The sequence below is a fragment of the Vespa crabro genome, chromosome 17, assembly GCF_910589235.1.
Source record: "Vespa crabro chromosome 17, iyVesCrab1.2, whole genome shotgun sequence".
Lineage (NCBI taxonomy): Eukaryota > Metazoa > Arthropoda > Insecta > Hymenoptera > Vespidae > Vespa > Vespa crabro.
Window position 1 is genome coordinate 1,703,326 of NC_060971.1, and position 12,500 is coordinate 1,715,825.

Sequence of the window (12,500 nt, forward strand, 5' to 3'; positions counted from 1 at the left end):
TGGAAATACAATGAATAACATAACACCAATTTGAAACATACCTTCATATCCCAAACATTGAAAGCAAAAACACAACGAACGCGATAGACCGAGTACTATGTTTTCTCGGTGTGTAAAACATTAGATATTTCGCGATAACTATTTTTCTATGTGTTACCATAACAAAAGAGAAAATTAAAGGAGAAAAGAAAAAAAAAGGAAAAAGAAAAGAATTAAAAATTAATAAAATTTTCATGAATAAAATAATGATAATGATAATATAATAACAATAATAATAATAATAATAATAATAATAATAATAATAATAATAATAATAATAATAATAATAATAATAATAATAATAATAATAATAATAATAATAATAATAATAATAATAATAATAATAATAATAATAATAACAGCAACAATAATAATAATAGGAACGTTCGTGTGCACGCGAGCACGGCGAGTACTACATGATTACTTCTTTTTTTATCATTATTATTTTTTATTTTATATTATTTTATTTATTTATTTATTTTCTTTTTTAACAATATCCACATCAGATCGGTTATGAAAAATCTTCAAGAACCGATTCGCTGTCGCACCATTTTCTTTTCTAATTTTTATTTTCTTTATTCCTTTTCACAGTATTAAAACAACTTTCAAAAGTTATTTTCGTCCTACATATAGATAATAATTCATGAAATTATGGCATTATTTTTGGCAAAAATATAAATTCAACTATTGGTACGATGGTCGAACACGTTATATAATAAAAGAAAAAAAAAAAGAAAGAAAGAAGAAAAATGAAAAAAGAAACAAAAAACTAAAGGAAAAAAAACAAAATTAAGAAAATAAACAACGGCAATGCTCGACCAACTGATAAATACCATAAATAATGGATATAAGTAGTAATCGCGAAATATGCAATTAATTCTATCTTTATGTATACATATCTGTTTGTTTGTTTGTTTGTTTGTTTGTTTGTTTGTTTTCTTTTTTACCAATATACATAATATACTATATATTTATGTGTGTGTATATTTTTTTTGTATAAGTGCATATACATAAGTTTTCTATACATATACGTATATAAACATATATATATATATATATATATATATATTATATATATATACATATAGATATATACTTATATTTTGTTTCTTTTTGTTCATATGTATTTTATTTCGCACCAGGGAGCCTTAGTTACGCGTGACTAGTTTAAATAAACAAAAATCATTTTTTTCGTTCGTCGTTATAAAGCACCACCATTTTTACTTTCATATCCTTTGTCAGTATTTTTTTCATTTATCTTTCGACTTGTCATTTCGTCGTTTTTATTTTCATTAAAAAATCTCTCTCTCTCTCTCTCTCTCTCTCTCTATCTCTATCTCTCTCTCTATCTCTCTCTCTCTATCTCTATCTCTCTCTCTTTCTCCCTCTATACATAACAATTTTTCTAAGTCATTTAATAAAACCACTTATGAGTAACAACGAACGATACAAAACGCCAGAATGTAAAGAAAAGAAAAAAAGGCGAAGTGGACTGTCGTGATGACGGTGATGGATGTGGTGTGAGGGTTGTGGGGTAGAGCATATACACACATATGTATATATATAAACATAAACATATACATATACATATACATATACATATACATATACATATACATATACATATACATATGTATGTATATAAGGAAAGGATATAGTCACCATAAAATCGAAAAATTCACTCGTCTTTTTTTCATGGCTAAACTGCCTACGAATGTCATTACCCATCCCCCGCCCACGCTCCCGTTCTTCTTTTTTCTTGTTTTGTTGTTGTTTCTTTTTTTTTTATTTTTTTATTTTTTTTTTTGGTAGCTGGAAGTTCTAATCATAATGGTGCTAAACGATAATATTTTATCATCAATGATCATCCATTCGGTGATCGCCATAATCGTCTCGCATGAAGAAGACTACGAGACGACACGTTTCATACGCTAGCAAGGCGACGGGTATTCGTATAATTATTTGGTTTAATGATATTGTTATTATTATTATTTATCCACCCCGGGGGCTAACTTGGCGCATCTTCTGGTTCTATCGGTCCTCCGGATACAGCTGCCGATCCTCTTTCACTAGCTTGACTCATTGCTACAAATTGTTGCGACAACGTTTGCAAACTTTGGCGGACCTAAAGAATGGATTAAAAATACAATGTCAGATATGTTAAAATATTATTTAAATATTTATGTTAAAGATATTTCTCAGAATATTTATTAATTATATATATATATATATATATATCTTTGTGTCTGAGTATGACAAACATGAAATGCATAAATTTTACCTTAGCTATCTGATCGAGATTCGAATTGAGATAATGCAAGAGTCGATCATGCGTAAAATGTTCCGGCGAGACAAGAGGATGATTTAGATATGCCGTATGCAATCTATCGATACGGAACATCATCATCGCTGCCGAAATATACAAAGCTGCTAGGACCACAACCAATATAGCAATTACTGTACCAGGCTTCAATCCACCAACAAAAAATGTACCAAAGGAACGAGATTTGTTAGGTGAGATCGGTATCGATGGTGTCACTGAATCCATTCTAAAATAATAAAGAAGAAGAAGAATTAGAAAATGAGAAAGGAAAAAAAAATAACAACAACAACAACAATGAGCAGAGAGCACCGTAGACGACATCAAAGAATGTAAAAGATTTTCCAATAATTCCTGTGTCCTACTTCGTTCTACAGGGTGAACCATTGTGATTTCAACAATTTTAGACTAATTTTTATTCGTTCAATTATTTATACTTGTTAAGCCTAGACATTGTAAAAGATTTTAGTCGAAAAAGTCTAGGAAGAGAATAATCGATACATTCTTTTGTTTGATTTTTTTCTTTTTTTTTTTTCTTCTTTTTTTAAATCACCTACAAACTTTTAAGTCATCCCGTACGGTTTAGCATCTCTGACAAGCATCTCATCTTTGAAATAAGTAGGTCTAGTGTGTAGGCACAATGTATTTGTGATATGTGTGTGTGTGTGTGTGTGTGTATGTGTATAAAGAACAAGGAAAAGGACAGATAGTTAGATAGATAGATAGATAGATGAATGTAAAAAAAAAAAGTACCAACCTGGTATTAGGAACAGGAGTATGACTTGGTCTAGAAATAGTAGGTGATAAACCATCGGTATCGGTACAAACAGTTGGTGGTCTTGAAGCGGTTTGATCGGTGCCACTTTCTGACATACTCGAATCATCTTCCTCAGGATTAACTTCCGAATCGTCGACCAGCAACGTATCCGGTGGTAATAATTTTGCCTCATCGGGAAGTGGTAATACGTCCGGTGAAGCTCTTGGTATTATTGCTTCGTCCCAAACCTGTTTCATCAGTTTAAAGGTCGAATCTCTCGATAGTAAAGAACAGAAAACGTGTCTTTCGTCCTCGGTCGCTACCGCGACAGCATTTGGAATGATCTTAGCCGTCTTCTCTTTACTGATCTTCAACACCGAGGCCGTTGGTATTAACAACTTTGTAACGTAACCGAAAACGTTGCTATAGAAGGCGAAATAATTCGGTGTTATGTAAAGGTGACCTTGAAGTAGGATATCGCCCACCAGCGCACAACTGTAGTAATTTAATACACGTTCATCCGCGGCTACCTGATGTCGAAATTTTGAAGACTATATATTAGCACTGACTAACTGTCCTTTCGTAAGTTTCAATAAAATTTTATAGTAAAAAAAAAATATATATATATATATATATATATTATTTAATTTTTATTAATATTTATTAATTTTACCTGAGTAAAATGCCGATGAAATTTCTTTTGTCTTGCACTACTGGTGGACGACGGCGAGGATCTTGATGAAGATCTACTGATCTTCGCCGGTGTTTGAACAATACCACCGGCTGCCATCGATGGAGTACTCCTGCTCAATGGCTTTGATAGCTGACTGAAAATAAAATGGAGAAAAGATTATGAGAAAAATGCGAACGAAAAATAATACTTTTGTACTGTACTTTAATTAAATGAAATGAATAATTCATTCGGTATACATATGAATAGATGTATAACAATACTAAGTTAACTTTTTGAAGGTCTTCATTCTTCTATAAACTATATTCCAATAACACGATTTATTTGTAATTTTCTCAACGGAAATGTAAGAATGACTTTTATAATGGAATTATACATTTTGATAGCATTTTTGTAATCGAGCATTATCGATCTGGTCTTTATCGCTATGGCTAATGAAAAAATTTATAATTCATTCGTATATATACATACGTATTACATATTAGGAACGAATATATGTATGATCTTTATTACATATGTATATATGTACGTACATATGTGCATCATTTATATATATATATATATTTATATATATATATATATATATATATATATATATATATATGTTCAAATGGAAATTATATTCAATTATTATCCATATCTTATAAAACAATGGAATGCACAGATGTATCGATCATATTTAGAAATAATATATATTTTATTATTATTTACGACTAGGATAATGTAAAATTACTGTTACTTTAGATTTTCATCGATAACGATTTTTAAAAGCAGTCATTTCTAATAAAAATAAATATAATAAACATATGTAATAAATAATTCGAATACATTGATGATACAAAACTTTGACATCAAGAGAGACACGTAAACGCGTGCGCGCGCTCAAATACACAAAGACACACAATTCTTGATTTATTAATGAACTTAACATTTTGATCTTCATATATGTATTAAATATATATATATATATATATATATATATATATATATATATATATATATATATATATATATAAGGAGATAATGTATAAAAATATAAAAGTATTTAACTCATTTAAATTTTTGCTGATATTACTTGGCACCGGATTATGTCTGGAAATTTTTGGTTTTATAGTAGCACCCCACAAATCGTTGCTCCAAACGACGAACTTGAATCCTTGCATCTTGTCGTCTCAAATTTGATCGGCCGAACCGAATCGAATCGAATCGAATTCGAATTGAATCGAAAGAGCAATTAGGATTATTATAATAAAACGTTTCCTTTGTTATCGTATCCCCTTCTTTTTTTTGGATACGCCAAAGGAAATAAACTCGAAATTGACACTGAATCAACAAAAAAACAAAAAAGAAAACAAAAAAGAAAAATCAAACAAGAAGAGAAAAGAAAGAAAAACAAATTAAATTATATTAAATTAAATTAAATTAAATTAAATTAAATTAAATTAAATTAAATTAAATTAAATTAAATAAAATTAAGTTAAATTAAATTGAACAAAAAGCACACGCGTAGACGAAAGCGGACGTGCGCGCGTACACTCTATTTCTTCTAAAAATTCTTTAAATTTAACGTCAGCTTTTAACAATATAACTTCGTTCTCGATCATCGTAGGTTTAACAATATATAAAACGTTTACTCGCGTTCCGTCGATCTTGTCTTACCGATTTTCGATAAGACACAATATCACGATTCAAGTGAGACATCCGTAATGCTTATCAAGAGAGTCACAGGTGGAAGAAGACCTAACTTTATCTAACTAGATCAACGACTCGTTGATTGATATCTTTCATACTTAAATGAAACGAGAAAGAAAAAGAAAAAGGAAAAATGAAGCAAACAATATTCTTAACAGTATGAAGTATAGATTCTCTTTGACAGCTGATATAAAAGTTTTTTTATATAAAAACTGATAGGGGGGATACAATGTAACTGGTGGAAGGTGAGAATGGGTGGAATATTTATATCTACGAATTAACAAAAGTAAGATCTATCGATCTATCGATCTATCATCTATCGATCTATATCAATCTATCAATTTATCTATCTATCGATTTTAACTCCACTTTTATTGCTATGTTTACGAATGCAAATGACAATTATCAGGAAAAGTAATTGATTTTTATACTTTGATAAACGGCTGAGAGGTCAAAGATGACTCCGATGACTAATTTCCAGATGATGATGATTTATAATATATATATATATATATATATATAAATATATTACATTTTTTCTCACCCTCCTTCTCCACCCGAGCAACTTCTATCAGTTGTGTAAATAATAACAACAATATTGTTTTCGTAAGAGAAAGCACAGGTGTTTCATTATCACAAAATTCCGAGATCTTATCGATCCTTATAGATGGATCATTTCGAAGAATAAGTAAAAGTATAAATTTGATGAGTCATTTTCTTTTTTTTTTTTTCAGACGATTTCAACTCACCTGTCATTACATCTCAGTGCCGCATGACTCGGACTCCTTGGCGGTTGGGAAACTTGGATATTAGTGACAACGGTAAGCTGAGAAGGACTGATTGATTGTTGGCCCGTTTGCGGTACCCCAGGTGTTGTAGTTTGAAGCGGTGTACTTGGCGCCGAACGTGCTCCTATGGACCCCGCAGACCTAATAAAATACAACAATGTTTATTATCATTCATTATCGATCTTAGTTATCTGTTAACGTTGATTAGAAATTTTCCTTTTTATATAATGGTATTAACGATGCTTTTATATCGACGCGAATGAGATAACATTTATGAAATATTAAAATTTCACTTTAAATAATGATAATAATAATGATAACACAATAATATTATTATTTTGAATTGTTGTTATTATTATTATTATTATTACTGTTATTATTATTATTGTTAGGAAATATCATAACGTTCGTTTTGATTATTTATATATACGACAAATTGATTCGTTAACGTTGAATTAGAAAATGTTTAGAAAAAATTAACACGCACATTTTTATCCATCCAATCGAAATAACGTTAATTATTCGATATCAATCGAATTATTTCTATAAATGATTGAATCTTTACCTTGCTCTCGTTATTGTACCAGATGATAGGCAAAAATCTATCAAAGCTCGTGTTTCGAACTCCATTATTCTTATTATCAGGTCACAAGGATCGTTAGATTAAAAAATTTATTACGTTTTTAAAAGAAGGGGAAAAAAAGGAGAAAAAAAAGAAGAAAAAAGTTAGAAACTCCAAATTCTCTTGTCAAAAATTGTATCTCAAACGTTGATTGTCACCTATCAACAATCGACGCGAGAATCTAATTATTTCTAATGCATGTAAGAAAGTATATAACTTTCGTTTATATTAAAATTTCTCGAAATTTATCGTCGTCATTTAATAAAAGCCACGTTCGTATCGGCACTTTTTAAACATCGTTCTTCTTGATGATCTAACTCTCGCCCCTAATGTTTTCATTACCAAACGAGCGATAAATATGAAACTCATTTTATAGGTGAAAAGTGCGGGAATAAGGAAAAATAAGAGATACGATAATAATATATTAAATAATAATTCTAACGACGATCTCACCGATCAACGATGATAGATAAATTTTGATAAGAGAAATAAGAAAAAAGGAAAATGGAAAAGAATTCGTAATGAATTATAATTAGAGATAAAAAGATTAGATAAACAGATTAAAGGAGAAAGAAGGAAAGAAATGAAAGAAAAAAAAAAAGAAAAAAAATGGTAAAACTAATATATCGTAAAGAATTAGAAATTAGATGTGTTAAACGTAAAGAGTTAGAAACTAAACACTGCGATTTTATAATTCAGCCTTCCACGGACCAGCCGGGTTATAAGACTGACTTGATTTCGACTCGTATGTCTTATACATACATAGAGACAGAGAAAGAGAGAGAGAGAGAGAGCCAGACAAAAGAAAAAAAAAGAAAACATCCACCACCTTTGTTCTCTCGACCTCTTGACCTTCTTAATCATTAATCTCCTCTACGCACTCTTTTTAACTTCTACCCAACTTCTCAAGGTAGAACGATATCACTTGGCTTATTCAGTTTGTGATATTGTAAAGTCAATAGGGGAACAAAAAACAAAAAGAGATAAAAATAAAAAATTAGGAAAACTCATTCTCTCGAACAATCGAAGATACATTATAACAAATTTCAATAATCTTCTTGTTTATCTCTCATATATAAATACATTTCTTTTTCTCTTTTCGTCGAATGGAATTATCAATTTTACACTATCATACAAATTGTAACGACAAACAAATTGTTACTCTTTTGTATGAAGGAAAAAATAAGAGTAAGAAAAAAAAGAAAGATAAAAGGATAATAAAAAGAAAAAAAAAATAAAAGATATAAGATAAAAAAAAAAAAAAGAAATAATAAAATAAGATAAATAAGAAGAATGTATGAAATTTGAGTTGAGAAATTGATTTTAGTCGATCGATCGAAACCGACAAAATGATCGATCAATTTAAATATCTACGATCTCTGGACACACCCTATGTAATAATGATTATTTATACATGCATGCACACATACACACACACATATATAATAACTAATACTTGTGATTATCTTATATCACATGGGGGGTCACGGACATATCTAAAAAAATCAATTGCATTTCTCGTACCGTTTCCTATAAGTGTTAATAAAACTCTACCTTCTTTTGCTTTACTTGTTTTTTACTTTTTCTGCCCCTTTTTTTCTTCCTTCGTCATTGTCCATAACATTTATCTTACATTATTAAGATACACCAGGTGTTCTTCTTTCTATATTTTATTCCGAAGGACATTGAATGACGTCATGCACTAGATACGCCCGAATTATCGACAAGTTTTATCAATTTTTATGTAATACATGATATACGTATATATACGATAAATGGAGAGAGAGAGAGAGAGAGAGAGAGAGAAAGAAAGAGAAGATATTAAGTAGAAATACTTAGATGATATGTTCAGTCTACGTTTGTGCAACGTTCGAGGCACAATAACGTTGTTTAGATTTTCTATTCTTTTTTTTTTCTTTTTTCCCGAAAATTTACACTCTCTCTCTTTCTCCTGTTCCGTATTAAAACATCGTTGAAATGCAACTAAAAAAATTTGTAATCGTTAGTGTTTCGTTAGTATGTATTCGTGAATGACGATAAAGCACGATTAAATTTAAAACCGTTTCCGCCCACATTTTCATAATGAAAAATAAAAACAACGTGTTTCCATTAGACAGTTATAATAGTGGAGTTATAAATCGATGCAACTGCTGACTAAAAAAAAAAGTTTATTATAGACCTTTTCTATATAGATTAAAATCTATTGTTACAAATTATGGGTCAAAAGTTTCTAGGTTTGTAATTTTTATGAAAAAAAAAAAAAAAAAAAAAGTTTGAATAAATAAAAAGAAATTGATTTTTAATTATCGTCTAGGTACAATTTAAGCTTATTTTGCATATTAATAAGGTACATCGATAAATTTGTTGCTTTTTTCTATTTCACTTTAAAAATGAAGAACGAAAAAGAAATAAATCGTTAATAAAAACCTGCATGAAATATTTTTGAAGCACGATTTACGTTTTTACGTATAGAAAATATTTTCCAAATACAATTTTCTGATCGAGAATGAAAAATAAATATCTTTTTTCTTTTCTTTTTCTTTTTCTTCTCTCGAAATAAATCGATTGTAATAACGAAACTTAAAAAAAATATCTTTCGGGTTCGATTTAGATTTTTTACATTTTCAAATATTTTCAAAACAAATTCCTGAAGAGTTTTCTTTCGATACGTTTCAAGGTATGGCCTCGACCTCATCATAATTTTATTAAGTATGTGTACGTTAGCGTAAACGATTATTTTTGTTTTTTTTTTGCAGGAGAAAGAAAAAATACATTTTCTTTTATTCCAAGGATTGTGTTTACATTGATACACTGAATGGACGATGGATAATCGAAAATATAAACAAGTATATCGATCGATATATATATATATGTATATATAAATATTCTATCTATCTATTATTTTGTTTCTAGATCAATCTTATGAGTTGGAGGAGCTTCGGAACATCGATCATTCTTGAAAAGGTCGTATTTGTCGATATATGTCGATATTCTCGATGATAATAAGTCAACGAGATTTCTTTGAAAGATTTGTAAGCTTATATCGTTTCATTAATCAATTAGATAATTATTGGAAATAAAATATCGTATAATATCTTTTCTTAATTATTTTATAATATTTATCTTCTTTATTATTAATTTATATTTTGTTTTTAAGTGAATTATAATATTTTTAATTAACTATATTTAATATTAAAATGACTTATCGTCGAATTAACATTACAATTATAAACAACATTCGATTTTTTTCTTTTAGACTATTTATTAACTTCTCACATATATCGAAGAATATATATATATATATATATATATATATATATATATATGTGTATGTTTCTTTAATTTAAAAGAAGATTAAAAGAAAAGAAAAAAAGAAGAGAGAAAACGTCATTAGAAAATGAATTTGAGGATTTGAAAATGTCGACAAAATTTCTAACTCTGTACGAAGCATGAATCTTATGCGGTCGGCTAAGCGTATGCATTATTTTTAGAATTCACGCTCTGCGTTTAACGCATGCACGTGGATACAGCGTTTGTACAACGTTATGGAGAAGAAGAATAAGGGGAATAAGAATAAGAATAAGAAGAAAAAGAAAACGATAAAGAGAAACAAGAAGAGGAAGAAGAAGAAGAAGAAGAAGGAGGAGAAGAAGGAACAGTAAAATATAAGAAAAATAACAGAAAAGAGACGAATTGGGTATATACCTACTTATGTATGCGTTGACTTAACGATAAGAAAGAATGAATACGAAATACGATATCCCGAATCTTATATACTTATTCAGATTTATTCCAAAAAGAAAAAAAGGAGAAAGAAAAAAAAAGAACGAAAAAAAAAACAAAAAACCAATTAGCATACGAGCAAAAAAGAGAATTATCACGACAATACAATGGGAAGAATCGAATTTGACGCAACTACTTGTCGCCGTGCAATAAACAAATTTATTCTGATATTGATCGATCGACCCTCCTTTTAAGAAGCGAAAGAAAGGAGAAAAAGGAAAAGAAAAATAAAAAACAACGGCTTGATTATGCGCCGAGCGAGACTATCTCAATATGCTATCTATCGGTTCATTTCCAAATACAGCACGTCCACATCAATCGAATTGATTATGGAATAGTACATACGTCAATGATGAGATGTTCTGTTTTGTAATTGTGCGCACGTAGAACAAAACGATTCGTTTTTTTTTTTAATGAGCCTACGAAATTGTTAATCAATGTAAGAATTAACCAAGTTAATTGTAGATTGTTTATATTTACGAGTGTCGAGTATCGGTCGACAATGTACATGTCGCGTAGCGGTCGACAATGTACATGTCGCGTAGCGGTCGACAATGTACATGTCGAGTAGCGGTCGACAATGTGCATGTCGAGTAGCGGTCGACAATGTTCATGTCGAGTAGCGGTCGACAAAATACATGTCGAGTAGCGGTCGACAATGTACATGTCGAGCAGCGGTCGACAATCTTTGACGAATTACATCGTAGACTCTTGGCACATTGATGAATTATTTTTTAGACTTTTTTTCTTTCTAAACTTTTTTCGTATATTACTAATAATGCATTAATCCTTACCAAAAAAAAAAAAAAAGAAAAGAAAAATAGATTTTAAAAATAATTTTATTAATTAAAGTATATAATACAGGGTGGATCAAAAGTTTCTAAGTTTTATTGTAAAAAAGAAGAAAAAAAAATCGACTACTCTTCTTTGAAACTTTTATTAGACCTTGTAGTTACGTTTATATAATAGATAATTTTATAATCTAAAAGATAAAAAAAATACAGAAAATTTGCCTAACCAGTCTTGAAGAAGAGTATAAATGATTTTTAAAATTGCTTAGAAAATTTTTGCATAACTTATGAAAGTGTAGGAACTTGCATTTTTTAAGAGAATGGTGCTTCCATAAACCTCTCGATAGTTTGACCTTAAATTCGAATTTGTTCTCTCTCTCTCTCTCTCTCTCTCTCTCTCTCTTTCTCTCTTTCTCTTTCTCATATCATTAGTATAGTTTTTCACTCACTTTGCTTTTTTCCATTCTTTCGTTTTCTTACTTTTTCAAATCAACACCTTAATACATTACGAACAAATCGGAACATTTAGTTAAGCGATCGACATTTCAATACATCGATAGGATTGGCCCGATTTTTCAACGCTCTTCAATAATAATTATTCTTAATCATCGAGAGAAATGAGGCGATCGACTTTAAATTAATCAGAGCATAGACCGGTATTTCCTGTTTTGTAATTGTGCTTCCTTCTTTTTAAAGAGTGAAAAAAAAATCAAAACAAAAACAAAAGTAAAAGATGACAAAAAGAAATAAATCAGTATTAATATTCAGTCGATGATTCAATTCAATTCGATTCGATTCGATTCGATTCGATATTATACGATCTTCCTTCCTGGAGAAATAGTCTCTCAAATATTAGCACACATTCTCTAGTATAATGAATGACATATGTGTATATATTATATATATGATATATATATATGTGTGTGTGTGTGTGTGTGTGTGTGGGTGTGTGTATGATGTTAACATCTTCTTCTCGCATGCTCACTTTTGAACTCTGATAATCATTGAAACGGGGTC

At 29.5% G+C, this 12,500-nt stretch overlaps 1 protein-coding gene and 1 long non-coding RNA gene across 7 annotated transcripts in view; one reads left to right on the forward strand and one right to left on the reverse strand.

Annotated features, from left to right (window-relative positions):
- Positions 1-1,438: 1,438 nt before the first annotated feature.
- Positions 1,439-12,500, reverse strand: part of LOC124430155 (GRAM domain-containing protein 2B-like) — a 45,189-nt gene continuing 34,127 nt past the window's right edge. For 4 of the 5 annotated variants that reach the window (XM_046976341.1, XM_046976340.1, XM_046976339.1 and 1 more), the window contains 5 exons: positions 6,249-6,428; positions 3,790-3,943; positions 3,117-3,667; positions 2,321-2,588; positions 1,439-2,164 (listed from right to left, as the gene is read on the reverse strand). In XM_046976341.1, coding sequence (XP_046832297.1) covers positions 2,048-2,164; positions 2,321-2,588; positions 3,117-3,667; positions 3,790-3,943; positions 6,249-6,428 — 1,270 coding nt within the window. In that variant the 3' untranslated portion in view covers positions 1,439-2,047. The remainder of the gene's footprint in view (positions 2,165-2,320; positions 2,589-3,116; positions 3,668-3,789; positions 3,944-6,248; positions 6,429-12,500) is intronic. The other variant, XM_046976342.1, reaches the window with a different exon arrangement.
- On the forward strand, positions 6,929-10,809 carry LOC124430157. Of its 2 annotated transcripts, XR_006943676.1 has the most exons (5): positions 6,929-9,143; positions 9,224-9,586; positions 9,666-9,755; positions 9,823-9,941; positions 10,166-10,809. It is a non-coding gene; the product is annotated as an uncharacterized LOC124430157 (long non-coding RNA). The 2 variants fall into 2 exon arrangements; XR_006943675.1 differs by having other exon boundaries at positions 6,929-9,586.